This window comes from Carassius gibelio, chromosome A2 (assembly GCF_023724105.1).
Source record: "Carassius gibelio isolate Cgi1373 ecotype wild population from Czech Republic chromosome A2, carGib1.2-hapl.c, whole genome shotgun sequence".
Taxonomy (NCBI): Eukaryota; Metazoa; Chordata; class Actinopteri; order Cypriniformes; family Cyprinidae; genus Carassius; species Carassius gibelio.
This window is the reverse complement of record NC_068372.1, coordinates 10,440,598-10,467,282: the sequence shown is the minus strand read 5'-3', so window position 1 is coordinate 10,467,282 and position 26,685 is coordinate 10,440,598. Positions and strand designations below refer to the sequence as shown.

At 37.9% G+C, this 26,685-nt stretch overlaps 1 protein-coding gene across 3 annotated transcripts in view; it reads right to left on the bottom strand.

Annotated features, from left to right (window-relative positions):
• The window catches only part of LOC128022630 (PEX5-related protein-like), a 56,936-nt gene that overhangs the window by 14,900 nt on the left and 15,351 nt on the right, over positions 1–26,685 (bottom strand). For all 3 annotated transcript variants that reach the window (XM_052610368.1, XM_052610385.1, XM_052610377.1), the window contains 6 exons: positions 17,191–17,302; positions 16,688–16,900; positions 9,394–9,523; positions 8,743–8,791; positions 6,112–6,192; positions 826–945 (listed from right to left, as the gene is read on the bottom strand). In XM_052610368.1, the coding sequence (XP_052466328.1) occupies positions 826–945; positions 6,112–6,192; positions 8,743–8,791; positions 9,394–9,523; positions 16,688–16,900; positions 17,191–17,302 (705 nt within the window). The remainder of the gene's footprint in view (positions 1–825; positions 946–6,111; positions 6,193–8,742; positions 8,792–9,393; positions 9,524–16,687; positions 16,901–17,190; positions 17,303–26,685) is intronic.

Sequence of the window (26,685 nt, the reverse complement as noted above, 5' to 3'; positions counted from 1 at the left end):
CAAACAGAGTGAGCGAAGCTGATAGCACATTGAAGTCCAGAAGGGGGGCTCAGGGAATGTAATTGCACAGGTATATTTGTTCTTTGTTTGTTCTTCAGCAATAATTGTGTTCACTTTATTTCATTTGCTCTTAATACCAGAAAAAAGGGATTTTTTTAATTCTTTATTTTTATTTCTTTATTTTTTTAAACGCTGTAAAGAATTCATTCTCCAGTGCCTTATAACTAAAAATTTTGTGGACTTGAATACATTAATAAAAAATATTGCCTAAATAATTGATCAATCATCCGCCTAAATAATGACATAGACCTACTGCACTCCCCTACACAAATTATTATTTTTATTTTATTTTTTTAAGTAAAAAGTATCTTATTGGTATCTGTATCGGCAATACTGTCCCTAGATGTATTTGGTATCGGATCGATACCAAATTTTGCAGTATCGCCCACCACTACTGGTTATGTCAAGATGAAAAAATTAAGTGTTATAACGAGAAACCACTCTGGTTATGTCAAGATAACAAGAAAATTAAGTTGTTATAACGAGAAAACAAGAAGGAAAAAATTATAATAATGCATGGCCCCTTAGAACTTCCATACTTTAAGGAGAAAATTATGCACACGGTTTGTCTTTAAGCATATTTTAAAAAAAAACAGAAGAAAAAAAAATCACCATAGGGGATGTATAAAGTTAGATTATTTTTAATATAATAATCATTTATCATTTAAAATAAAGTCATCCTAAGACCCTGTTGGAATTTGCTAGGGGGGCCCAGCCCATGGTGTAGAATTAGTAATGCAGAGCATTCTGATTGGTTGAGAATACCTTCTCAGTGGGTGAAAAGTTGAGTGGAACCAGGCCTTCACTGTCAGCATCCTCCAACCAGTTCCTCCGTGCCAGCTCCTCCCACTCTGCTTGCATTTTATCCCAGAACTCAGTGTCTGACTGTGGGAGACAGTTTAACAGCCCTTCAGGACACATTCAAGATTGCAATACCATATAAAATGTGACTTTGTACAGAATTACAGAGATGTTATTTGGCATCTATAAAATGCTGCTTTAACAATAACTTATTCCAGCACGGAATACAGGATAGACTACATAGCATTTGAACATTTCATTTTAATTGTTCCACATAGGATTAGCCAGACTCACAATCATGCTCCAGTTTTATAAGGACATATTGTTTTTAGCTAAAAAAGCTGTTAAGTGATTTAAAGCAGCAAGGTCACAAGGTCAACATATTCATCTTTATGGATTCACAAGAATATAATCAGCTAGAAGCACATTTATGATTGGATTACAGACGGACCTCTCAGCTTTCATACAGTATCTAGTTCTTATCAATCTGAGAGGTCAGCAGACGCACCATAATGTCAGGATTATGGACCTGTTTTGTGTGTGTTTTCTCCCTCATGTGGCCATATTTGGTCATTCCTGTTCCTGTCCTCGTTATCCCATTATTAGTTGATTCACATCACCTGTCTATAACTCGTTAAGTTTGGTATTTAAGTCTGCCCCATGGTTCTTTGTCAAGTTTATCAAGTTGTGTGTGTCTACTAAAGTTCCTCATGTGGATATACCCTGTGTTTTGGATCTATTAAAGGGGTCCTGTTATGCTCTTTTTTTTTGTTTTGGGGGGTGTACTAGAACAGTCTCTGATACTAATTTGTTCAAAAAACAAATTATTTTTCACATATTTTACATTATTACAATTCTCTCTCCAGTCTGTCATGAATGGCTTGAATAGTTCCTGTATCAAATGAAGGACCGTCTTCTGAAATAAGAAATGTGCTGTGATTGGTTGGCTGGGCCAGTGTGTGTTGTGATTGGCACCACTTGAAACCTGATTGTCGTCATTTGTAAGTCTCTTTGGAAAAAAGCATCTGCTAAATGACCAAATGGAAATGGATCCCATTAACCGTCTGTTCTGAGAAGGATCTTGCCAGTTCCACTCTCGACCCAGAGCCCAGACCACCATCTCCTCGCTGTGCGGAGCCAGAACCCATCGAGGATGGAGAGCAAGTTCCGCTGTGATTGACGAGCCAGCGCAGTATCAAGAGACTGAAAGGAGGCCTCTGAGGCCCGGACTCCGCCTCTGCCCGTAGACCCAGCGCCTCCTCGCCTGTCGTTCCACCAGTTCCAGTTCCCAGCTCCCTTGCCACTCCGGCTCCAACTTGGCCGGGCGTCGATCTGCCATAGCCTTAGGACTCTCCGCTCCTCTGGTCTCACCTCATTGCTTTGTCTCATCAACTCCGTTGTGCTCTTCCCTCCCACAAGCTCCACCTTGGCCCTCAGACCCTCCGGCTACGCTGCGGATCTCTGCTTCCGCCTCGGTCGCCAGAGCACTCAGCTCCATCCTGGCCCCCTGGATCCTCCTGCCAAGTTCCCACACATCCCTCTCCATGTTGTATCTACGGCGTGAGGATTCGCCTTTTGGGAGGGGGAGATATATCAGGATTATAGACCTTTTTTTGTGTGTTCCCCCATGTGCCCATATTTGGTCCTCATTATCCAGTTATTAGTTGATCACCCTCACCTGTCTATCCCTCGTTAAGTATTTTAAGAATAGTCTGCCCCCTGTTTTCTTTTTTGGGTCTACCAAGTTGCGTATGTGTGTCTATTCTAGTTCCTTCTGTGGATGTACCCTGTGTTTTGGATCTATTAAAATCCACATATCCATCCTTCCTCCCAGCCCAGTTCATGACACATACAATGTATGCATGTGTATTTTTATACACTGTTTTATGTGTCGGATGAGGTATGATAAATCCGGGCAGATTCCAGTTACAGTCCATCACGTTCTGCAAAACCCTAAAGGAAAGTATTATCTTAAATGACTCTCAGACCGTGTGTAGGTGTGCATGTGTGTGAATTTGTCTTCATTTTTTTACAAACTCACACATACTGTACACACAGAGAGAGAGAGACCTTTCAACAGTTTCAATCACCATGGGAAAAAAGAACAAAAAGTGATGGCGTTAGTGACCACATTCAGATCACATCATTTACATTTGTGTGATACATTTTCCATGTATCACGTAGTTCTAAAAATTACTGAAATTTGGACATGCACAGATACCGTACAAGTGAATATTTGATTAGACGTGTAATCCAGAATAAGTTGGTTACATGACACAGAAGTCTGATTAATTTTGGTTTATACCACCTGTCTTCAGATTCTGATTTCTGGAAATCAGTTCACAGATTTACATGTTTACATAACATACATATTGGGAATACAATCAAAGTCTGAATAATATTGGAATATTCTTGTCAGCATCGCTTTCATGAATGAGGGCATTTATTTTACCAGGCAAACACAGCAAATATCCCTGTGAACTTCATTCATGCCTATGACAGTAATCTAAAAGGCTTTTTATAACTATCTGTGCATTTGTTCAAGGTTTGCTAGTGTGTGTTCCACCCAGCATTCTTTGTTTGCTTACTTGGGCTCCCTTAAGAGTACTGCTTGAATAACCCAGTTCTTAAAGCAACACTGACTGGAAAAATATTTTTATTTTTCTTGGCAGCTAAAATTAATCTTGCAACACACAATCGATTGCTAAGAGTTTGCATTAAAGGGAAATGAGAGGAGAGTGCTGGATCTGTGATGAAGGTACCCACTGGACTGGCCAATTGATCAGAGAAAATCCTGCACACTGTATTCAATCACATACAACAAACAGTCACATACACACTCATCTTTTACATTTGCATGACTGAAACGCGGGTATTAATCAAATGAATAAATGTGTCTGTTATCAGCCCAATATGGGTATATGGATGATCAATCTTTTTATAGATCACCAGCGGTTCCCTCAAACAGCTCTGTCACGATGAAGAGGAGGTGCCATATAGATGCAAAACTGCCTCAGTTCTCCAGAGTCATTCATCTGTACTCAAATAATCGCCAACTAGCACAGAAAACCTGCACACTAGCTTTATATTTTCATCAACTGTTTTATTATTAAATGTGGAGGCACATGCAGAGTTCCTGAGGGGCAGGGGCTCAAATGTAAAATTGGGACAATGTAAAAAAAAAAAAAAAATAATATATATAAAATGTCAAAAGTTTGGATACATTAGTATTTGTTACCCTGGACCACAAAGCCCATCTTAAAGCTGCAGTAGGTAACTTTTGTAAATATATATTTTTGACATATTTGTTAAACCTGTCATTATGTCCTGACAGTAGAATATGAGACAGATAATCTATGAAAAAAATCAAGCTCCTCTGGCTCCTCCCAGTGGTCCTATTGCCATTTGCAGAAATACATCGCTCCCGGTAAAAAATAACCAATCAGAGCTGCGGTCCATAACTTTGTTTGTGTTCAAAATGTAGAAAAATGTATATAATAAGCGAGTACACCATGAATCCATTTCCCAAACCCTTTTTTTAGCTTGTCCTGAATCACTAGGGTACACCTATAATAAGTGTTTATATTCAGACTATTTTAGATTGCTTCGGGGGTACCGCGGCGGAGTAACCCAGTACCTTTGTGATTTTTCATAGACATAAACAGAGAAAAGTAGTTCCGGCTACGATGTTCTTCCACAAGATGCAAGCAGTTCTGTTTATTAACTGCTAGAGCGTCAAAAGTTACCAACTGCAGCTTTAAGTTGCTGGGCTATATATTAGCTATATAAAACATAGCATGCGTCAAAATTATAGATTTTTTCTTTTATGCCAAAATAAATAGAATATTAAAAAAAAATCATGTTCCATGAAGATATTCTGTAAATTTCTTACCGTTAATATATAAAAACGTAAATTCATTCGGACAACATTAAAGGCAATTTTCTCAGTATTTTTTATTTTTCTTAGATTCCAGATTTTCAAATTCCAGATTCCAGATTTTCAAATAGTTGTATCTTGGGCAAATATTGGCTGATCCTAATGAACCATACATCAACGTAAAGCTTATTTTTTCAGCTTTCAGATTTTGTGTAAATCTAAAATAAAAAATAAAAAATGTACACTTAAAACTGTTTTATTGGTCTAGGGTCGCATTTTATATTTTTGCAAGTTCATCAAGCCAGCAATTGCATTGATAAATTTATTTAATTTAAAATACATTTTATGTAATGCTGATTTATTATCAATGTTAAAAACCTGTGATTCTTTTATAAATAAATAAACATTTATTTAAAATATAACTTTTGTAACTATACACTACTATTCAAAAGCTTGAGGTCAGTATTTTTATTTTTTTGTTTGTTTTTATTCAGCAAGGAATTGTTAAATTGGTAGAAACATTGATAGTAAATATTGATATTGTTAGAAAACATCTCTATTTTGAATAAATGCTGTTCTTTTTTACTTTTTTATTTATCAATAAACCCCAAAGAAGTAGGCCTATCACAGGTAAAAAAAACAAAACAGTAAAAAAATACTATTATTTAAACAGCACAACTCTTTCCATCATTGAAAATAAATCAGCATATTGAAAATGATTTCTGAAGGATCATTCTGAGAAGCAATTATATTTTAAAGTATATTAAAATGGAAAAGCATTATTTTAAATTGAGTGCAATTTAATTATTCTTTTAAAATAATTTATTGATCAAATAATAATACATACATATATTTGAGTGTGCTATAAAGGTTACAGTAGTTTCATACAAGGGAAGCAGAAAACTTCAGACAGTTTGAATCATGATATTCATTGGATCTTAGTGTCACCGTTTAATATAGCTACAGTAGAGACGCTCTGGTCTTTTTTACTGGTTTCTTTACTGAGCACATCACTTTAAAATGGATGTCTTATGAATATTACTGCCCAATAAGCATCTCTGGATGGAAGACTAGAGAGATAAGAGCTGACATCATCACAAAGCAGCCACTTTGAGATTACATTTTTGTTGATGCTGCACTGTTCGGCTAAAAATACACCAATTATGCAGTCTTAACTTACAGAATGAGACAGACCTTACAGAATGCAAGAAACTGAAATTCTCAGGTGACCAGATACATTGCGAGTAAGCCCTGAGGTATGAAAACTTGGAATTTTACTTAAGACCTTTTTCAAACCTTTCAAATGAATAAGTAGCTGTGATTTTCTTGTGGTAGCATGTGTGTTTGTGTATATTTTAAGGACTCTGTCTCACCTCCACAGCAGCCTTGGCTCGAACAAACTCCTCCACTAATGAGTGTTGTCTCCGCAGTAATTTACTGCCTAGCTGGGACCGCTGCACACACAGATGGTTACACACATGCAGATAAGGTCAACCAGCAGTCGTTTTGTAACACCATCTTAGACCTCAGATCATGCTGAATAAGCAACCTAAAAGTTTTGGCCAATATACATTTTTTAGTATACAGTGGCCCCAAAAAATATCTGGACACTTAAGTTACACACTATAATATACATGAGATGATGAACAGACTAAGATCAGATGATGAATCAGACTAAGAGGCATCTGCAAATATAAGATGCTAGACATTTTTTCAGGCAGATCTGCAGTACAGAAACAGCCTATTTTTCATTTTCCATTGATGCTCTGTACAAGTGAGGTGGTAAGAGTCAATTTGCATTGGTTTTGTTGCTGGAGGTGTGACAGATAATGAGGCGGGTTAAGGAGAAGCATGAGGTTGGGCCAATGTGCTGGCTGTTAGGCAGTGTGAGATGCAGATGGCTTTTTGGATGAAATTCTCAAGTCCCACAACATCCTCATAAATGGGTATTTGCTGATAGATGTTTACATTCAGCCTTTGTTTGAATGCAGTGATGAGCACTGTCTCATTTCAGCCGCTGGTTTCCACTACAATGGGGATTTGCAGCGCATAATCACTCACAGTGAATTGGCCTTGGCGAAACAGAAGAGTTGATCATTGACAGACAGATTGTTGGCTGTCTGTCCAAAAACCTCTAAAGTGGGTGACAAAAGCCATAAGTGAGTTCATTATTGGGCGGATGGCATCCCATATGGATCATGCATATTGCTGTGATGCTGCAATGGAGGACAGGAGGCAAATGCAAGTAAATGATGTTTATTGAAGGGAGGTTATGATGAATGGATGTTGGAGAGTGACGCAGGGACCTCGACGGCAGCACAGACAGGTGAGTGGGTGATTTGAATGCGTTGGTAGAGGTGATGGTGGTGATAGATCCGTGAATGATGGCAGTAATCCAGAAGCGGCCGAACAGGAAACAGAGCATGAGCAGGAACGCTGAAGGACGAACAGACATGAACCACAAGGACCTCAAACAACGATCTGACAAACAAGAGACGAAAGACAGGGCATTAAGTAGGCTGTTGGAATGAGCTGCAGCGATCAGCGGTAACACCCACATGAAACAATCAACACAGCCGGAGACGGTGCATTCATGAACCGTGACAATTGCAATGTGTGTCAAGACGAGTTAATTCAAGAGTGAATTAATATAAAGCAATCTTAGCCCATTCGCTGGGGAAGATTTGCGGCTACATCTTGAAGAAAAGCGGGCATTGTAGGAGAAATCCACTGCATTCCTCAACCTCACCAGAGTACGTTGCTGGACAGGCCATGGGACTGGGTAAGGCAAATACTGAAGGAGAGGTCGTTAGAAGTTGAAGCGATTGGTGAATAGCTTGCACAAGCTCAGTGAACAAGTCCAGGTTCTGATCATTGCTTGACATTGCATTGTTTTGCATGTTGTTGTTCTTATCTTCTGTCAGCAAACATAAGGAGACAACATAGATAAATGAAGTTGGATAATCTGGTGTTGCCGGTGACTCTGTGACAGAATCGAAATATTTTGTCTTAAACAGTTGAACAGTGAATCTATTGTTTTATCATGAAAAGACTAACAAGTGTTTTTTTGTGAAATGTTTAAGTGTGTGTCCGTTCATTGAGATTTTGTTATCTAATGCAGTGACATTTAGACAATTTCTGGTCTATTGAATACTTACTGGGGCCATTGTATATTATTCATGATCTCAGTTCCTCAGTAGGCAGGATTAAAGTTGTCTGCAGTATAAAGTTTCAGTCTATATTATTGCTATATTTAGAGTGCCCCTATCATGGATTTTTTTATGTACCTTTCATGCAGTGTGTAACACAGTGAATGAAAACATCCTGCAAAGTTTTAAATCTGAAAGTGCACCGTGTATAAAGTTATTGTCTCTCAAAAGAAAGAGTCGACTCAAAGTCATTTTAACAAGTATTTTTAAAGCGAATCCCAAGCCGTTAACATAACATTAGCATAATGCCCACCCTCTTGCTGCGTACACAGACCCGGGAAAACTTGAACACCCCCTCCCTCAATCACTGTAGCAGATTCCTTTGGAAAGCATCATGTCAAGAAGATGCTGTGCTGTGAGGGTAAATTGTTTTTTTGTTTTTTTTATGCCAAAGAACGAGGCTGTGAAGAAACATTTTTACAGCAGTACCACAGCAGTGTAACTCCAACCTTTTGTTGTATCCCTGTCATTTTACTGATAACTGCTACAGAAAGCTAAATGCATCTTAGAAACATGGAAGGCCTTTTATAGTATCATTCTGTACCTGTCATATACAAAGATGTATGTGCCTTTTTCTCAGGTACCTCAGCTTACTATTTGGATTTTAGTACTTCCAGTATTTTATTTTATTCTTTCTAATTGAACAATTTTGTTCTCAGAAGGCCCTAATGAGAAGGGTTTGTACCATTTTAAGAGCACACAGGAATACTTTTCTGAGTATGAGGGGAGATGATGATCAATATTGAATTTTTCTTTAGTCTTTTACAATGAGATCAAATTATCATTAGTGTGTACCTGAGGGGATAGCCCAGGGTCTGACTCCGTGCTTTTAAAGTCTGCAGACCTGAAAAGGACAAGATGCTGTAAATAATTATATTATTGCTTGCAATAATGGTAATGATTCACAAAGGCAACTGAATTAAACAACTCAAATCTAACATCTAATATAAATGAACATACTCTTAAAAACACTTTGTATTCATTCATTTTTTATAAGCCAGTAGCTTTACCAGAAAGACAGAAAAAGAGGCCAATTAGGATGATTTGAAGAGAAAATTATAAAATATGTAAAATGGACTCAAAATATTAACTTCCATTTATAATACTGGAATGGTGTATTTAAGAACAGATTTTTTTTATAATTCAACATACACACTGTTAGTGACAGAGCTGTTTTTTTATGTGTTAATGTTCTTTTGAACAATAAATGGCTTATTAAACTTATTTTAATGGTTTTGGGGAATAGAATGTAACATTTCAACATACTTTGTTTTTGTTTTATCCCCATATTAATTATTAAAGCAGAACAAAGTTGATCTTTATGGCTCCAAAAACAGTTAAGCACATCTTGTGACTACATTAAACACTTAATATGGAAACATATCATATCAGGCCTGTTTAGGATACCATGATAACATGCACAATGACGTGTAAACCTGTCCCTACCACAAAAGCTCTCTAGATGAATGGTTGGAGGTGCACATCTTCCTCTCATATCTCAACTTCCGCCCTCCATTCAAGGCACCGTCTGGGTGAAGGCTCACCTCCTCCCATTTCTCCAAGGGTGAGCTGCTCGCTGGAGACAGGAAAGTGAATATAGAGTGAAACAGGAAATAAAACTGACAGGCTGTCACAAACTGCCTTTAATGAAACAACACATTGGCGCAAAAGGTAGATTAAGGCTACCCAGCAGCAGATAAGGATACAGCTTACAGCTTAAGGCTTGCCTATCTCAACTAGGCTATAGCTTGCAGCTCGCAATTGATTAAAGCAGCTGGGCTGTGGAATGATAAATATAGTACAACAGGGAAAACATGGCAATGGTTTATCTTACAGAAGCTTAAGGCATAATCTACTGGAAATTAGCTTTACAGTGCAAGTTTTTAAAGCTTTCCAGAAGGTTAAAATAAGTCAGTGTACAGTTACATTTTAAACCATTTCTAGCATAAGCTTGAGACAAACAACAAAGCTGAAATAAAAATTAATACATTCCTACTTGGGGGACCAGTGTCATAAAAGCCAAAATTATGAATGTTTGAAACATTTCCTTAATTTTCCACCCATTTAGTTCCAGTTCTTTAAATCTGATAATATGCTGATGTGAGTGCTAAAGTGCAGGGTAACTGCTTCCTGATGAAGTGGCCAATGGGATAAAAAAAAAAAAAAATAGAGGGCAAAAAAATGTATTACACTAAGAGAGCCTGGATTAAATCAGCTATAAATTTAATCATAAGCGCCTCTTAAATTAATTAAAAGAGCTTTACACTTAAATCAATTTCATAAATCCAAGCCTTTTCATAGATTATAAGGGACAACTTGCCTAATGTGTTATAGGGTTTCATGCAGCTACCATATCTATGGCGTCTGGGTTAACCCAGGTAGATCATAATCATAATAAAAACACATTGTCCAATTTTTTAGTAATGTGAAATTTTGCATCATATTGTAAAGTTTAGTTTACATTTATTGATTTATATAGTAAATTTAATAAGGACTAAGTGGACCAAAGTGCTGCACAAAAAAAAAATAAAACAAATAACAATATAAAACAATCACAAATTTATAACAAAGATAAAATCAGACATAATAAACTGTTATACTGCAATTATTCCAGACCATAAGCCGTTTTAAAAAGGTAAGTCTAAAGTAACGATTTAAAAACCTGGACAGAGATGGCTGATCTTATATACTGTACAATGAATGGTAAATTATTCAACAGCCTAGTGCTGCCACAGAAAATGCACATCTCCTTTAGTTTCAAGCACGTTATAGGTACCGACAACAATAAAGTATCTGATGACCTTAGAGGCCTATTAGTCTCATAGAAAGAATGTCAGAGTGAAAGTAAGATGGTGCCAAACCTGGCATGAATTTGTACAAAAATAGCAGTACCTTAAACTGAATTCTAGACTTGATAGGAAGCCAGTATAAACTAATCAAAACTGGAGTGATACTTTCTCTCTTTCTGGTTCCTGTCACAAGTCTGGCTCCAGCATTTTGGACCATCTGAAGGTGAGATAAACAAGATTGAGTGATGCCTAAATACAGTGAATTACAATAATCCAATCTTGTTTAAATAAATGTGTGAACAACAGTTTCCAGATCATTAAAAAAAAAGAAAATATGTTATTTTTGCAATCATCCTAAACTGAAACAGTGCTGATTTAACAACAACATTTATTTGTCTATCAATTTTGAGAGCCTGGTCCAAAAAAATTGGTCCAAGTGCCTACACTTTTAGTTATAGAACAACACCAGTTATAGGGCTGTGCGATATGACAAAATATATTGGATGGACAAAATAAAAAGTCTGTCGTGTCATTTTATGCTATATCGTTTATTTTGTGGTGTCGCAAAATACACTGTTTATGGTAATGCTTTTTTTTGTCATTTGGATGACTGTGATATTTACACGGCATTACGAGGCGTGAAGCGGAGACAGAACCAGGTAGAGAATGACAAGCCAAAACGACAAAATGAGGAGCTCGTTCCTAAATGAGGGACTACATCTGTAGCTTGGGACACATGTTTTTAAAATAAATAAATAAATACATTTATATCACAGTTCTTTTTCTGATTTCCTCATAAATCTGAGGGGGATCCTATTTATCTAAGTGAATCCAATCCAATGCTGCCGCTGGTGAGGGGAAAGCCCACCCCACACAGACAGACCATAAAATCTTTCACACACAGACAAGATTTATCTTTCACCTAATGGACACCTTGCACTGTATAGTCACGTATCAGAGGGCTGGTGTCTATTTTTCAAACAGGTTCTCTATCACACTCGTCATTAGGATAATCCCTTATGACATGATCTATTACGGAAACAGATGACAAGTCACAGCTGCCGATTATTCACGGATGGTGTCATTTCACGCCGATGATGTATAACCTTAATTTATTACAAACATGTCATAGCAACACCTGTCACCATTAAAAGTTCATAGGTCAAAGTCAGGCGGGGAGGGGTCAAGGTCAAAAGGTTAAGGCCAAAATGTCAAAGACGAGTGGGGGAGGGGCCAAAGGTCAAGGTCAAAAGGTCAATGTCATGTGGGGGAGGGGCCAAAGGTCAAAGCCATAAATCACTCCCATGACATTCTGTATAGTATACAGTCTACTACTCGTATGCATCGTGCACGCTCCTCTGAGATGTAGGAGAAAAGTAAAACCAGTCTTCTCTTGGCTTATTTCAAAATCCTTGTTTTTCTTTATTCGTGACCAGCGTTTTGTTTTGATCTCTCTCCATGCTTTTTCTCTCTCCACATCTGATTCAGCATGTGCATGGACCCACACACAAAGGTGGACACACTCTAGATTTAATCATCAGTAGGGGTCTAAACATTTAATCCATTGTTATTAAGGACGTAGCACTATCTGATCACTTCTGTATTTTCTTTGATATATTGATCTCTGCTACCACTGTATATAGACCTGTCTCTGTCAGAAGGAGATGCATAAACGAGAACACAAGTGTACTTAGGTTATATCTTTAACACCAAGCATTTCTGCAGACTCTGTTGATATTCTCCTTGACTCCTTTAACTCAAAAATTAAGAATGTTATTGATGATATTGTTCCAATAATAGTTAGTAAGAAAACAAACGGACAGAAATCAGTTTGCAGAAGATCAACAGCAGTTCAGACTATGAAAAGTAGGGCTGAACGATATGGAAAAAATTTCATATCTCGATTTTTATGCCAGATATCTCGATATCGATACAATACGATATGACTACGTGTTCTTTTGCTAAGCACGACCTGCACAACACATCACTCTGGTTTACATCATCTTTTCTGAATCCAAAATAATTCCAAATTATGGAAGATGATTTATGTTTTGGCACCAAGTCAGATTCTGCACTGCCAATGGCCGCATTATCTCCCGCACTCATTTTATTTCTTTCTAATTTATCCGCTGTCTCTGTACAGTGTGCATAGACGTTGGAACGGCCGAAGATGAATTAAGCCAGAGACAGGCGCGCTCAGAGCTGTCATATATCACAACTTTTCAGAACCACATACTGTTTATCTTAGGTTTCAAACATATAAATTCACATAAGTACTAAAAAAACAATACATTTAGAGTTTGTAAAATACACACTGATGTCTATGGAAGAGTTATTTTAGGATAATAGAGGTAATATTCCTTTCCATTATAATTTAACACGCTTTATTCATATCAGATACACATTGTGTAAGTAACTTCAATTTTTACTCTACTCTATTCGCTGGCTTTAGCGGTGCAGTCAAGGGCACTCGTAAAACTGATGTTTGTTGTGACTGCCAGAGTTGTATGCAGGGCGAGCGCGGAGAGGGGAAATCTATATCGTGTATATCATTGCTTTTTTCGATAGTAATATCTTGAAAGTTCATATCTAGATATAGATATGATAACGATATATCGTTCAGCCCTAGTGAAAAGCCAAGCAGATGTGGCAGAAGATGAAACTTGAAATTTACTGTAGCATCTATAAAGACAGCCTTCATGCTTTTAATGTGAAACTAGCTATTGCTAGACAGAATTTCTTCTCAGACCTTATAAACAGTAACTTAAACAACACTCTTACTATTTTTACCACTGTTGAGAGACTGACAAACCCCCCAAGTCAGATTCCAAGTGAAATGCACTCAGACAGCAAATGCAATGAGTTTGCTTCCTTCTTTTCTGAGAAGATCATCAATATCAGGCAGTAAGGCTGGACGATTAATCGAAAAGTAATCAAAACCGAAATTTAGAACCTCTAACCGACGTAATTTTCCCATGTCAGTTATTTCAGGTTATTTGGTACAACCTAAACCGGGGCCCCGCAAACCCCAATTATGGCCCTGTTTACAGTACAAACCTTGTAAGTGAACTATGAGGGCAAAAAAACTAAACAGCAACAAAATAATCGAGGTAAAATGTTCAATTAATCAAGGTTTTGACTTTAGGCCATAATCGTCCAGCCCTTTCAGGAAGGCAATTGGCACATCCTAAAGCAATGCAGAGGTCAGACAGATTTGGCAACAATATCAAAAAGATACTATGTCTACTTGCAATTGATAGCAAAAAATTTTGATGAAATAGTGAATCACCTAAAACCTGGTATCTTGACAAACTTCCCACATTTTTTTTCAAAACTGTACTTAATTGTTTAGAAGCAGATCCCTTAGAAGTGGTGAACGCCTCACTTCTTTCTGAAAATATTTCAAACTCCCTGAAAAAGAGCAATCTTTATAACACAATTTTGAGCAATTATAGACCAATATCTAATCTTCCTTTTATAGGCAAAACTATAGAAAAGGTAGTTTTTAGTCAGCTGAAAAAATACTTAAACTTAAATGGATACCTGTTCAATTTTCAATCTGGTTTCTGACCGCATCACAGCACAGAGACAGCACACATTAAAATAATAAATGATATTCGCTTAAATTCTGACTCTGGCAAAATATCAGTGCTGGTATTGCTAGATCTCAGTGCTGCTTTTTAACACTGTTGATCACAACACACTACTAGAGAGACTGGAAAAATGGGTCCTGCTTTTTGGGATGGTACTCAAATGGTTCAGGTCATACTTAGAAGGGAGAGGCTATTATGTGAGTCTAGGAGAGCATAAGTCTAAGTGGACGTCCATGACATGCGGAGTCCCACAAGGCTCAATTCTTGCACCGCTCTTGTTTAGCCTGTATATGCTCCCACTAAGTTAAATAATGAGAAAGAACCAAATTGCCTATCACAGCTATGCTGATGATACCCAGATTTACCTAGCCTTATCTCCAAATGACTACAGACCCATTGACTCCCTGTGCCAATGTATTGGTGAAATTAATAGTTGGATGTGCCAGAACTTTCAAGTTTTCAAGGTGAATGAATACCTTGACTCTAGGGGTCAAACAACTGAAAATCAACTCAGGAATCTTGGTGTGATTCTGGAGACAGACCTTAGTTTCAGTTGTCATGTCAAAGTAGTAACTAAATCAGTATACTATCATCTAAAAAACATTTTTGCCTTCGGCAGAATTCGAATGAGCCATTTTAATTTAGATTAATCTAGATAAATTTCAAGATCACAGTGAGATTAATCTAGATTAAAAACATTAAACTATGCCCACCACTAATATATACATACATACATATATATATATATATATATATATATATATATATATATATATATATACACACACACATTTATTTATTTATTTATTTAGATAGATAGATAGATAGATAGATAGATAGATAGATAGATAGATAGATAGATAGATAGATAGAATTAAAACAGTGAAGACTTGTGAGACAGTGAAGTGTATGCCACGTCTTAATATAGTGTATGCCACGTCTCCTATAGGCTATTGTCTTTCAAAATGTGCATCCATGTCATTGGATTGCAATCAGATAAGGAAGGGGCTTTTGCATATCTAGTCAGTATAGCAGCTGCAGTGGACGGATAGACTAATAAAACGTGAACTAGCGATCTGAAACAAAGGCCTCAGCACCCGAAGGGGTAGGGATAAGGTAACCAGACGTCTCGTTTTTCCCGGGAGTCACAATTCGTTGTCGATTAACTTAAAGTTAGTGATGGCGGGATAGGCGGAATAAGCTGATAGAAGTGCTCTCTCTCTCAGTTCTCAGCGCTCAAACACACACAACAGTCCAAATGTTTATCATGTAGAGTATATCATGTAAATACAGTAGGTTATGGATTAAGTGAACATGAACAGGTGAATGAAAACTGAACGTGTGTCAGTATTTCATGCATGCCTTCCGTCTTAAAGCGACAGCATTCCAAATTAAATACCTATCTGTCATTAATGTTACCCAACAGAAGATGTTAAATAAATGTATACATGTTAAGTAAAACCTACATTATCTGAAAAAGTTTAATTTGTATCTCTATTGTATTTGTCTAATTGTGCTTCTTATATATATATATATATATATGCTATAATAGTTTTATAAGTTGCTCCTTTTTCACTTCTGTCAAAGGGATAGTTCACCCCAAAAATTTCAAAATTCAGTCCTTGATTCAAATTTCTCATAAGCTTAATTGATCGGGTTTAAAGAGAGAAGAATTAATGATTATTTTAATTTGAAAACTACATATAAAACAATTTGGCTAAAACTACTGACTAAAAGTAACGACTAAAAGTTGACAAAAATGCAATGACTTTTCGACGACTAAAACTAGAATAAAACTATGAAAGACTCGAATGACTAAAATGTGACTAAGACTATTAATTATTTTTGTCTCAAAACTAAGACTAAGACTAAATAAAAAATGGCTGCCAAAATTAACACAGCTCACAACAGATACAGAAGAGAAGACAATGCTGAATAAAGTCGTAGTTGTTGCTATTTTTGGACCAAAATGTATTTTCAATGCTTCAAAAAATTCTAACTCTGATGTCACATGGACTACTTTGATGATGTTTTTCTTACCTTTCTGGACATGGACAGTATACCGTACACACAGTTTCAATTGAGGGACTGAGAGCTCTCGGACTAAATCTAAAATATCTTAAACTGTGTTCTGAAGATAAATGGAGGTCTTACTGGATTGGAACGACATGAGAGTGAGTTATTAATGACATCATTTTTGGGTGAACTAATGCTTTAAGTCTCAGTAACCTCTGATGGCACCAAAGTACAATAGTAAAATACAATTAGTGCAAATAAAAAAAATCTAAATTGACAACTAAACTGACTTATGGTGAATTTAAACAATGCCAAAGTGTCTTTCATTAACAAGCTATATACCTGAATCTAATAAGGCTCTTTCAGGGTTAGAACAGCTGGGAGATGATGCCTCTGTCTCCACCTGGAGCAGCTCAGTCTCTTCAGTCTTCTTCTTGTGAAGGCCACTCTTAGAGAAACCATTCTTTCGAGACCCACAGGGACTCCATCTGTCCCAACTCCACCTTCTCTCACAAGGTTCACTCAAGTCCACCAAGTCTAGTCCTGTGTACAAACCTAGAGACAAAACATTGCCAGTAAGAGTCATCCAAAATTAAAACCTGTATTCTCTTATTCTATTAACCAAAAAACAAAAAAATCCTTCAAGATATTCTATTCTTAGGTAATATACACTTTTCAATCATGAATAGTGAAAAACTAATTCCTAAAAAAATTGAGTTTAAAGGATTCATTTAGACTAAAAGTAAATGCCAAGGAACACCAACTGGATATAGGATAGGAGAAGAAGAGCAGATGAGTGAGAAGGAGAGGAGAAACAGATGACAGAGCAATAATTATGGGAGAACCTGCTGTGTTGGAGGTGACTGGCCGTGTGGATGTATCACTCTTGCTCTCACTCTGGAAGTCATCAATAGAAGGGCTCAGTAACGGACGGCTCTCTTGCTGCTCACTACACAACTGTAACACATAAAACACATTTCTTTTCATCTTAGCATGCACATACCTGCCAACCTTGAAGAAATTTTATGAGTACTACACCCCCCCCCCCACACACACACACACACACGCGCGGGCGCGCAAACCTTACAGCCCACCGCCAATGTATGCGCCACCGTTGCACACACATCTGTGAGAAACCTATTAGATACCTAACACCATAATACATATTATACACATAATATCCTTTCACCACTTAAGATTTATTAGTTACTCCATAACATATACAATTAGACCATAAATGTTATACAATTTCTGCAATCACTCCGAACATTTTGTTCTGGAGGCATAGCCCATGGAAACTTCTTCCACCTGAAAATCAAGTCAGAAATAAAAGTAAACTGAGGACATTCTTTCTAAATAAATAAATCAAAACATTAAATAAATGTGCAAAACCAGCAGTTATCAATATCAAAATCAGTTTGCTAAAAACAAACAACATTTTTTTTTTATATAATTTTCCATGCAAAGTGTTTAAACTTTTGCATTGTTTAACTTGTTAAAGGTTGCAGATTTGGCTTTTTTAAGTAGTGCATCAGTGAAAGTCTCTTTGTAACAAATGCTGCCTTTGGAGGCAATCATGACTTTTCTTGTCACCAGAGAACTAAACATCTCTGTGCTCATATTAATAGATTATTATTAATGTTGAAAAGAGCTGAGAATATTTTTTTTTCCAGGTTTTTTCGGGGGAATTAATTGAAAGAACAGCATTGTTTGTTACATTTGTTACAGTTACATTTATTTGTTAAATTTATATTATTTACATCAAGCTTTTGAATGGTATAGTATTGCATATTGTTATTGAAACTTCATAATGTTTCACTTGATTATACATTTAGTCAGGAATTATAGTTTGGAAAAAGTCTAACTAGTAAAATGTTTATACGTTATATGAAAACAAGTATATAAGTAAATAATAAGAGACTTACTCATGTTTATTATCTCTGCTGAATAAAGTGCTTCATTCTTTTTTTCTGAGGAAATCCAAATCTCAAATGCTCAACCACATCACATTTTGGCGCGACTTATATCTTATTCCAGTAATTCCGAAGCAAACAGTAAAATAATTTAACATTAGAATTTGAATAGAACGTTCAGCGCGGGGCGTGTTCGAATTAGAAGATAATGAAGGGAAATGTGAAAAACGGACAAGACATCGCGTTGTTTTCATATGGATTACTTTATCACAGAATATTTGTTTTCGGCGGCACTTGTTTAGTTTTAAAGTAGACATGTCAATCTTTCTATAGATATATCTCTCATGTCTCTTCATTGAGTATTCACTGAGTTACAGTTCATTTTAATGACGTGTTTGTAAATGAATATCACAGCAGACAAAGGCTGCAGACAGCACACCTTGTTTGTTATCTTTATTTTATGTTCACAAAGTTTTGTTGTTATTATGCATGTATACAAATACAAAGTAGACCCTTTACAGATTCGATTTTTCTCTTATCTCTACGATCAAAACTGAAAGCGTAATTTAAGTTCTTTTCGGGGTTATCAGGAGAAAATGACTCATAACCACTGATCTATATATATATATAACTGGATCGCTCATCGCGTTCTAAACTGCCAACAGGCAGTGAAGCCACCGGAAGTGTTCGATCCGCCATCTTACTAATCCCTACCAGCAGAGAGCACCATTGAGTTACATTCAAACTGCTGTCCTAAAATAACTCGATTTGAAGCTGATCAGTCAAACGGGACTCGGTTTTATGTTATGTGTAATAAAGTAATATTTACTTCAGATGTAATCTGCAGTGTTTACGGTCTTTGGGACAGGATAAGCGATATATTTAAATCGTGTAGGTGGGTGTGTCTGGCTGCTGCGCACTGACGACACAGGTAACTGATCAAACAAAAAAATGGCTTATTTCTTTATTAACAAAGTTATTCAGGAATTATTAAACAAACGTATTAGTATCAGAAATGGATTTTAATATATTACAATGAATTATACAATTATGTTGTTAATATTTCTCTATAATGAAAAAAAAATCTGGGACTATCTGACTATCTGGGAAATAAAGCTTTGTATTTATTTCTTAAATCCGTACTGTATATAGTCAGTTATTTCTCTGAATAAATTCAGATTTCAGAACGAACACTTTGTTATATGTGTTAAGGTCATGTCCGTCTGATGTTTATCATGTTCATGATGCTCACTACTGTAATGAACGTAGCTTTTTAATAAGTTGGGGAAATTCCCGACATTTAAAAAATAACCGTTTACATGCCATCAGTAATCAGCGTCATAGATTGCATAGAAACTGAAATCGGCGAAATGCGAGACGCAACAAAATGCGTACCTAGAGAGCAGCGAATCGTACAAGCGTATTTATGGGACAAAATGCGTGCAGAGTACGAAAAATGCGTACATGTTGGCAGGTCTGCATGCATCGATTTCCAAAAATGTTGATCTTATTTGTAACATTTATGTAGACTTTTCTATTGTTTCCAATTTAAATTTTTTCATATTTATATATCGATATTTTATTTTAAAATTCTTGTTTCTAGTTTATGTCATGCCCTCTTTCCTCCCATTGTTGTTTAGCCACAGGCTAACTGGTACAACAGAAAAAAACTAAGTGAAAACGAAAAGAAGATGAGAAACAAAATGAGAAAATCAGAAACAGCTTTGAGCATGTGCATGGCCATGCCGAATGCAGAAGGCTATCCGCTAAGGGCAACAAAAACATGTGCAGGAGAAGAGACAGATCAAACCTGTGACCTGACAGTACCTCTCCCCCCAGGGACACCACATGGTGGAATGAGACTGGCAGCAATTAAATTCCTCAATCAGCAAGTGGTCCAGTATGTCCCGAGCCAGGACCCATGATTTCTCCTCCGGACTATATCCCTCCCAGTCCACTAGATAAAAAAAACCCATCCATGGAGTCTGGACTCAATAATTTATCTGACGATGAAGGCAGGAGTGCCCTCAACCATCAGCAGTGGAGGGGGGACAGGAATTGAGACATGAGGAGAATCGGGAGAACGCATTTTTTCCTAAAAAGGTAGATTTTGACATCTTAATTTCAAAAGGCTATATCTTAAAAGTGATAAAAGATAGAGACTTTCTGTAAATTGTAGAAATATTAAGGATGACCCAAAGTTAATGTAGGGATTACATTTTTCCATCTAATTTGCATATTATGACGTCATATTGTGGTGGCCATCTTGGATTATTGGATTTTCATGAAAATTTACATTTAAATTATAAAATGCAGCCCTTCTTTCACCCCAAAATGTCCCTCACCTTCTGTATGCTATATTGCACAATACTGAATGCTCAGGTAAATAGTAAGTAGTAAACAAACTGTGTAAATCATTACTAATAAATGGTAGAAACAAACCGAATGCATGTAGCGGTAGGCCTTTTGCTTTAGAGATTTTCCATTTACTACATACAGTAAGCACTCTGATTCCATGTATGGGGCACATATATATTATTCATATGACACACAAACACAAGTAGACAAGACCTGTTTAGTTCAAAAGCTCACTCGCCACGGCAAGGATCACACAGATCATGAGTGAGACGATGATACAAGACGAGAGACAGACGAGACAAGACGAGAGACAATGTTATTTTTATTTTATTTTTCTTGTGGTTTTTGTTGGCTTTTTTGGTTGTTGTTTTTTTTAGCTGACAAATCTCAAGGACATGAACACACAAAAAAGAACACATATTGTACACAACTAAATGGTCAGGGAAATAGATAGTAAATCAACAGTGTAAATCATTACTAATAAATGGCAGACAAAACAAAAAAAAAGAAATTATGTAGCAGGCCTTTTGCTGTAGAGATAATGACTCCCTATCCATCCAGGTGACATTTCTTGTAGTGTTTCATGGTGTGGTACCTTTCATCGCAAGGCACAACACAAAGATTCACCCCACACTGTCTGCACATGTATTTTGTCTGACGGCGGCCTTTAGAGCAGGTCCGATCAGAACAAACTACAAAATCTGGGTAACCATCAGCCTGGCAGATAAAGTGGCGCTCAGTGAGTCTTTGAGGCAAGTCTCCCAGTGAGGACGGCTTTCGGCCTTTGTTGCTCTCTTTCCTGGAGAATTCTTCCAGTAAAGCAGTGATGACATCCTGCACGAAGACTTTCAGGGGCTTGTGAGGAGCAGCAGTGCAGCAGCAGTAAAATATTTGGGCATTCACCATGCTTACACTGAGAATGGCATTGAAAATTCTGTTGTACCATTTCCTTGACCTATGGGGAAAGAGGTAGGTCTTCATTCTCTGGTCTGCTGTGTCGACACCCCCCATGAACGAATTTTAGTCATCAACACAAACAGGCCTATTTATTTCCCTATAGCCACTATCAGTGTGTTTGGTCCTGATACGCTTTCTGACTTATGTGTTGGAATGTAGTGTAGAGAGCATTGTGAGGCGCTTTGTGTCATGCCATGCACAAGCTAACTGTTCATGGCTGAGGCACTTTGGCATCCCCTTCCTCTTACTGCTGACAGTCCCACACAAACCCGAATCATTGATTGCCAGCTCATCTGCTATGGCTGTCGAAATGTAATAGCTGTCCATGTACACCTCACGCCCTTTCCCTGTGTACTGGGCCATCACCTCACGGACAATAAGGTGTGTAGCACCGAAATCACTTGAATTAGGCCTACTTTGTCCAGTGTACATGGACCACTGTAGCACATAGCCTGACTTTGCTTCACACAGAACAAATACTTTGTAGCCATATTTGTCTGGTTTGTTTGGGTTGTACATTTTTAGGGTTGATTTTCCTTTGAACGCAATGGTCATTTCATCCAATGACAGCTGCTTAGATGGGCTATATCAATCAATCAATCACCTTTATTTATATAGTGCTTTAAACAAAATACATTGCGTCAAAGCACTGAACAACATTCATTTGGAAAACAGTGTCTCAATAATGCAAAATGATAGTTAAAGGCAGTTCATCATTGAATTCAGTTATGTCATCTCTGTTCAGTTGAAATAGTGTCTGTTTTTATTTGCAATCATTGGGGCTATACATTGCTGAAAACCGGGGGATGACCAAATTGATGATTGGGCGGATTTTGAATAGCTGGCTGACCCCTGTCAACACACTCCTCATTATTGGTGAATTGAAGGAAAGACAAAATCATCTCAAATCTATTCCTGGACATCACCTGGCCAAATCCAGGTGTTGCTGTTGGCCAATATTCGGCCCAATAATCCTCCAACTCTAACTTCTCTACCAGACCCATACTCAAATGGAGAGAAAAGAAGGCTTACAGTTGCGTCAGACCATTGATGAAATCTGGAGTGTGGATGGAGTTGATGGGAGGCTAAAAACTGATGGGCATATCAATTTGTCTCATTTACAAGTAAATTTCAGAAATTATCAGAGAGAAAGCGTGATAGAAAATCTAGGGGCGAATTGGTTTTGGAGAGTTCTCTTTAAGATCAATTGGTTGATCAAAGGGTGTGATCCAACTTTGGTACTCATCCTCATTGGCCAAGTACTCAAAACTGGCATTACCATCAGCTTGTGATAGACTATGCATAAAAGCCCCTCTGCCCCGTGTCACACAGCCTCTGCTCCTGCTACGAGCAGTGTGGCCAGATCTGCCTCACACGCGCGGAGTGTGCACACCTCTGGACTACTGTCGTCGACATTGCGACTCCCCACCCTGCCTCCACGTTGCCCCCTAACTGTCCTGTGAATACTTCAACCTCTTCTAACATACCCAGTGGCATTAGACAAAGTCTCCACCACAATATTGTCGCCGCGATTGAGGAGAGGCACATGGTCCGAAGACAAAGCTACATGTCTAGCGCAGTAAAAATCTCCCGCCTCGTTCCCCTAAACTTTGCAATGAACACTCCGACCCCGGGAAACATTATTTCCACTACTGACATTGGGCAAAGGACCATCTACATTGGGCAAAGGATTCACCATTTGTGCTTGGTGTAGGGCTACACTTTCACTTTCAGAATCACCATCATCTTCTGAAGGCAGATATTCAGAATCAGAATTCAGATATTCCCCTTTAGAATCAGGGTCCGCGAATAGAAGTCCCAACACTTTATTGCGGGTAAGCATTATTGATGCCATTAGATAATAATAATAATAATAATCATCATCATCATCTAATGCAAATACTCGCTGACGTTGACAATATTGCTCTGATAAAATGGCTCACTCTCACACTAGCTCCGCTTTTGTTTGCACTGATTCAATGTGCTCTAGCTCGAAGATTTTGTATAGAAGCAGGACGTTTTTTTGAGTCAGAGATGAAGTATGACATCTGCCATCTAGTGGAGGGGATGTCAAATGAAATTTTACACCCTATTTGACAAAATCGTCCGTTTTATTCAGTGCCGCATCTTGTCGAGTAAACTCGACCGTGGCGCCTAGAGGGCTAATATGAGAAACATGAAACAGGCTGAACACAAAGGAGAGAATTAGGCAGAAGAAGCTGCACCGCTACCGGATTGATGACTTTGACAACAGGGTATGGTTGAATAAATCTAGGTACCAGCTTACGTGATGGAACGCTAAGCGGCAAATCTCATGTAGAGAGCCATAACCTTTGCCCACAAACATATTTCGAAACAGCAGTCCGAAAGTCCTTTTGGTACATCTCCCAGACTGGACCAACACCTCCCAGGCCCTCCTCCAGGTACAATGACCGTGCTGGATACATGCCTGGACTGAGAGAATGGCAGCATGGGAGAGAAAAAAAGGGGCCTGATAACCAAGACAACCATTCGAGGACACTGCCGATTCAAAAATGAGGGGTTACGAATAGCCAGGCATTGGCGCATCTGCTTGAAATCCTGATTAGTGTGCTTGGTTTGGACATTGGTCTGTGGATGGAATCCTGAAGACAGACTGCTGGAGGCACCCAGCTGTCGACAGAACTGCCTCCAAGAATAGGAGGATAACTGGGGCCTCTGGAAGAACATGAATCTGAAAGAGGTGGTCAATGACTACCCGGGCTGTCTCAAAGCAAAGGGCTTTTACAAGGCATTTGGAGGGAAGTTTAGAAAAGTGGTTTACCACGGTAAGGATCACAGTATTGCCACAGGATGGAGAGAGTAATATGCGGACATCCTCAAAAATGGCAGGCCACCAAAAAGCTGACAGATGGTTGCCAGTGACTTCCTTATACCTACATAAGTTTGGAGGTCCATTTTTATAAAAATACAGTGTTTTTTATTTATTAAACATATGTTAAAGGGGTCATATGATGTTGCTAAAAGGAACATTATTTTGTGTATTTCGTGTAATGAAATGGGTTTATGTGGTTTAAGTTTCAAAAAACAAATTTTCCACATACTGTACATTTTTCTTCACTTTTCTGAAACACATACATTTTTACAAAGCTAACTGGTCTGAAAAGCAAGGTGTGCTCTGATTGGTTAGCTATCCAGTGCGTTGTGATTGGCCAAATACCTCAAGCATGTGAGGGAAATGTTATGCCCCTGTGTGTCCCGGAGAACCGACCAAAAGCATTAAAACCCATTAAAAACAAGACATTTGTTGCATCCAGTGTGGACATAATTATGGATTATAATGACAATACCAGTGGTTCTTAATTCCAGTCCTTGTGCCCCCCCCCCCCCCCCCACCAGCTCTGCATATTTTGCATGTCTCTCTTTGTTAACAAGCCTGATTCAGAAAATCAGCTTGTTAGAAGTGAGCTCTGAGCATGAACTGTGTTCCGATTGACATGATCCCTATACAGTGTTCATTGCTCCCTACGCCCTGAGCAGGGGAAATCTGTTGAAGTTTACTTCACTTTGGAACATTCATTCATGGATTTGCACTGCACAACGTCTTCACACATGGACAAGTGTGACATCATATACCTCTGTAAATAAATTAGGGTTGGGCAAGTTAATGCATTATTATGTTTTTTTATTATTATGAAAGTCCATTGCTATATAGACAAATCATGGGTCACAGGAGGGGATGCTCCCGATCAAATTATTGTGGTTTATTATTTTGAGTCGTATGGTACGTTAACACCATATATTACTGTACACATCTATTGCTTTTGCCACTCAGAAATATTCACGCAATCATGCAGCAAAATCAGAAAGCTTTGCACTCTGGTGTGGTTAGGCTCACACTCACTGACCTATATATAACTGAACCACGCTCCGGTCCACCTCTTCCAAATGAGCCAGGGACTGTTAAAAAAATGGAGCGATCACACTAGTCTAACGAACCAGGCTTTGGGGGTTGAGATTGCCTAGTGTGGACACACCCTAATTAATATCCCGCATCATGCACACACGAGTCTCTACCTGCACATCAAATGTTGTCCTGCACCACAATCTGCTGTGATGGGTCCCATGATCGTGCAGGTCTCTAAAAGGAAGTGCCTGTTATGATCGAGGCTCTGGACTCTGAGCATAACTTGTTTTTTATAACAAACTATAAAATATTTTCTATAAAAACGTTAATGTCCTGTCAGTTACAAATAGCTTGTTTTATATTTAATTTAATAACATTAATGTTATAAGTTAAGATGTACAAGAAATATTTTACTGCTACTATGTAAAAGGAATACGGCTGTAAAAAAGCACCTTATTTGTTTAAAGTGTTGCAAACCAAAATTGCACTTTTGTTCATATAGCAGTGCTGACTGAACTGCTGTGAAGAAAGAACTGAAGATGAACACCGAGCTGAGCCAGATAACGAACAACAGAATGACTCGTTCTCAAGTCAAGAACTGTTTCTGTCTGACGCATCCAATTCGAGAACCGAGGAGCTGATGATACTGTGCATGTGTGATTCAGCGTGTAGCAGACTGACACAGAGCATCTGAACCGAACTGATTCTTTTGGTGATTGATTCTAAACTGATTCTGTGATAGTGTTATGAGCCGGGTAAACCGAAGGCTTGAATTAAGGGTAATCATCGCCAATGAAGCCATTACGTCGAGCACAAAAGAACCGGTAAACTGTTTTCTTCAACCGGTTTATTGAATCGAAAGATCCGAAAACCGATGCAACCGGTTCTTGACCCGTGAACGAGTCAGTCTATTGTTCGTTATCTGGCTCGGCTCGGTGTTCATCTTCAGTTCTCTCTTCACAGAAGTTCAGTCAGTGTACTGTTTGAGTACATGAATTACTCCGGGATATTGGTTTGTTTGAACTCAGAGGGAGTGTCAGCCACATAAAAAAAGTTAACAGCTTTAAGTAATTTGTTGATTTGTTGCATATTGGAGACGCAAACCATTTAAAATGATTCAGTTCGATTTGGTGAACTGGTTCAAAAAGATCCGGTTACATCGAATGATTCGTTCGCGAACCAGATATCACAAACGGCTTTGTTTTGAACTCTCTCTCACAACAGAC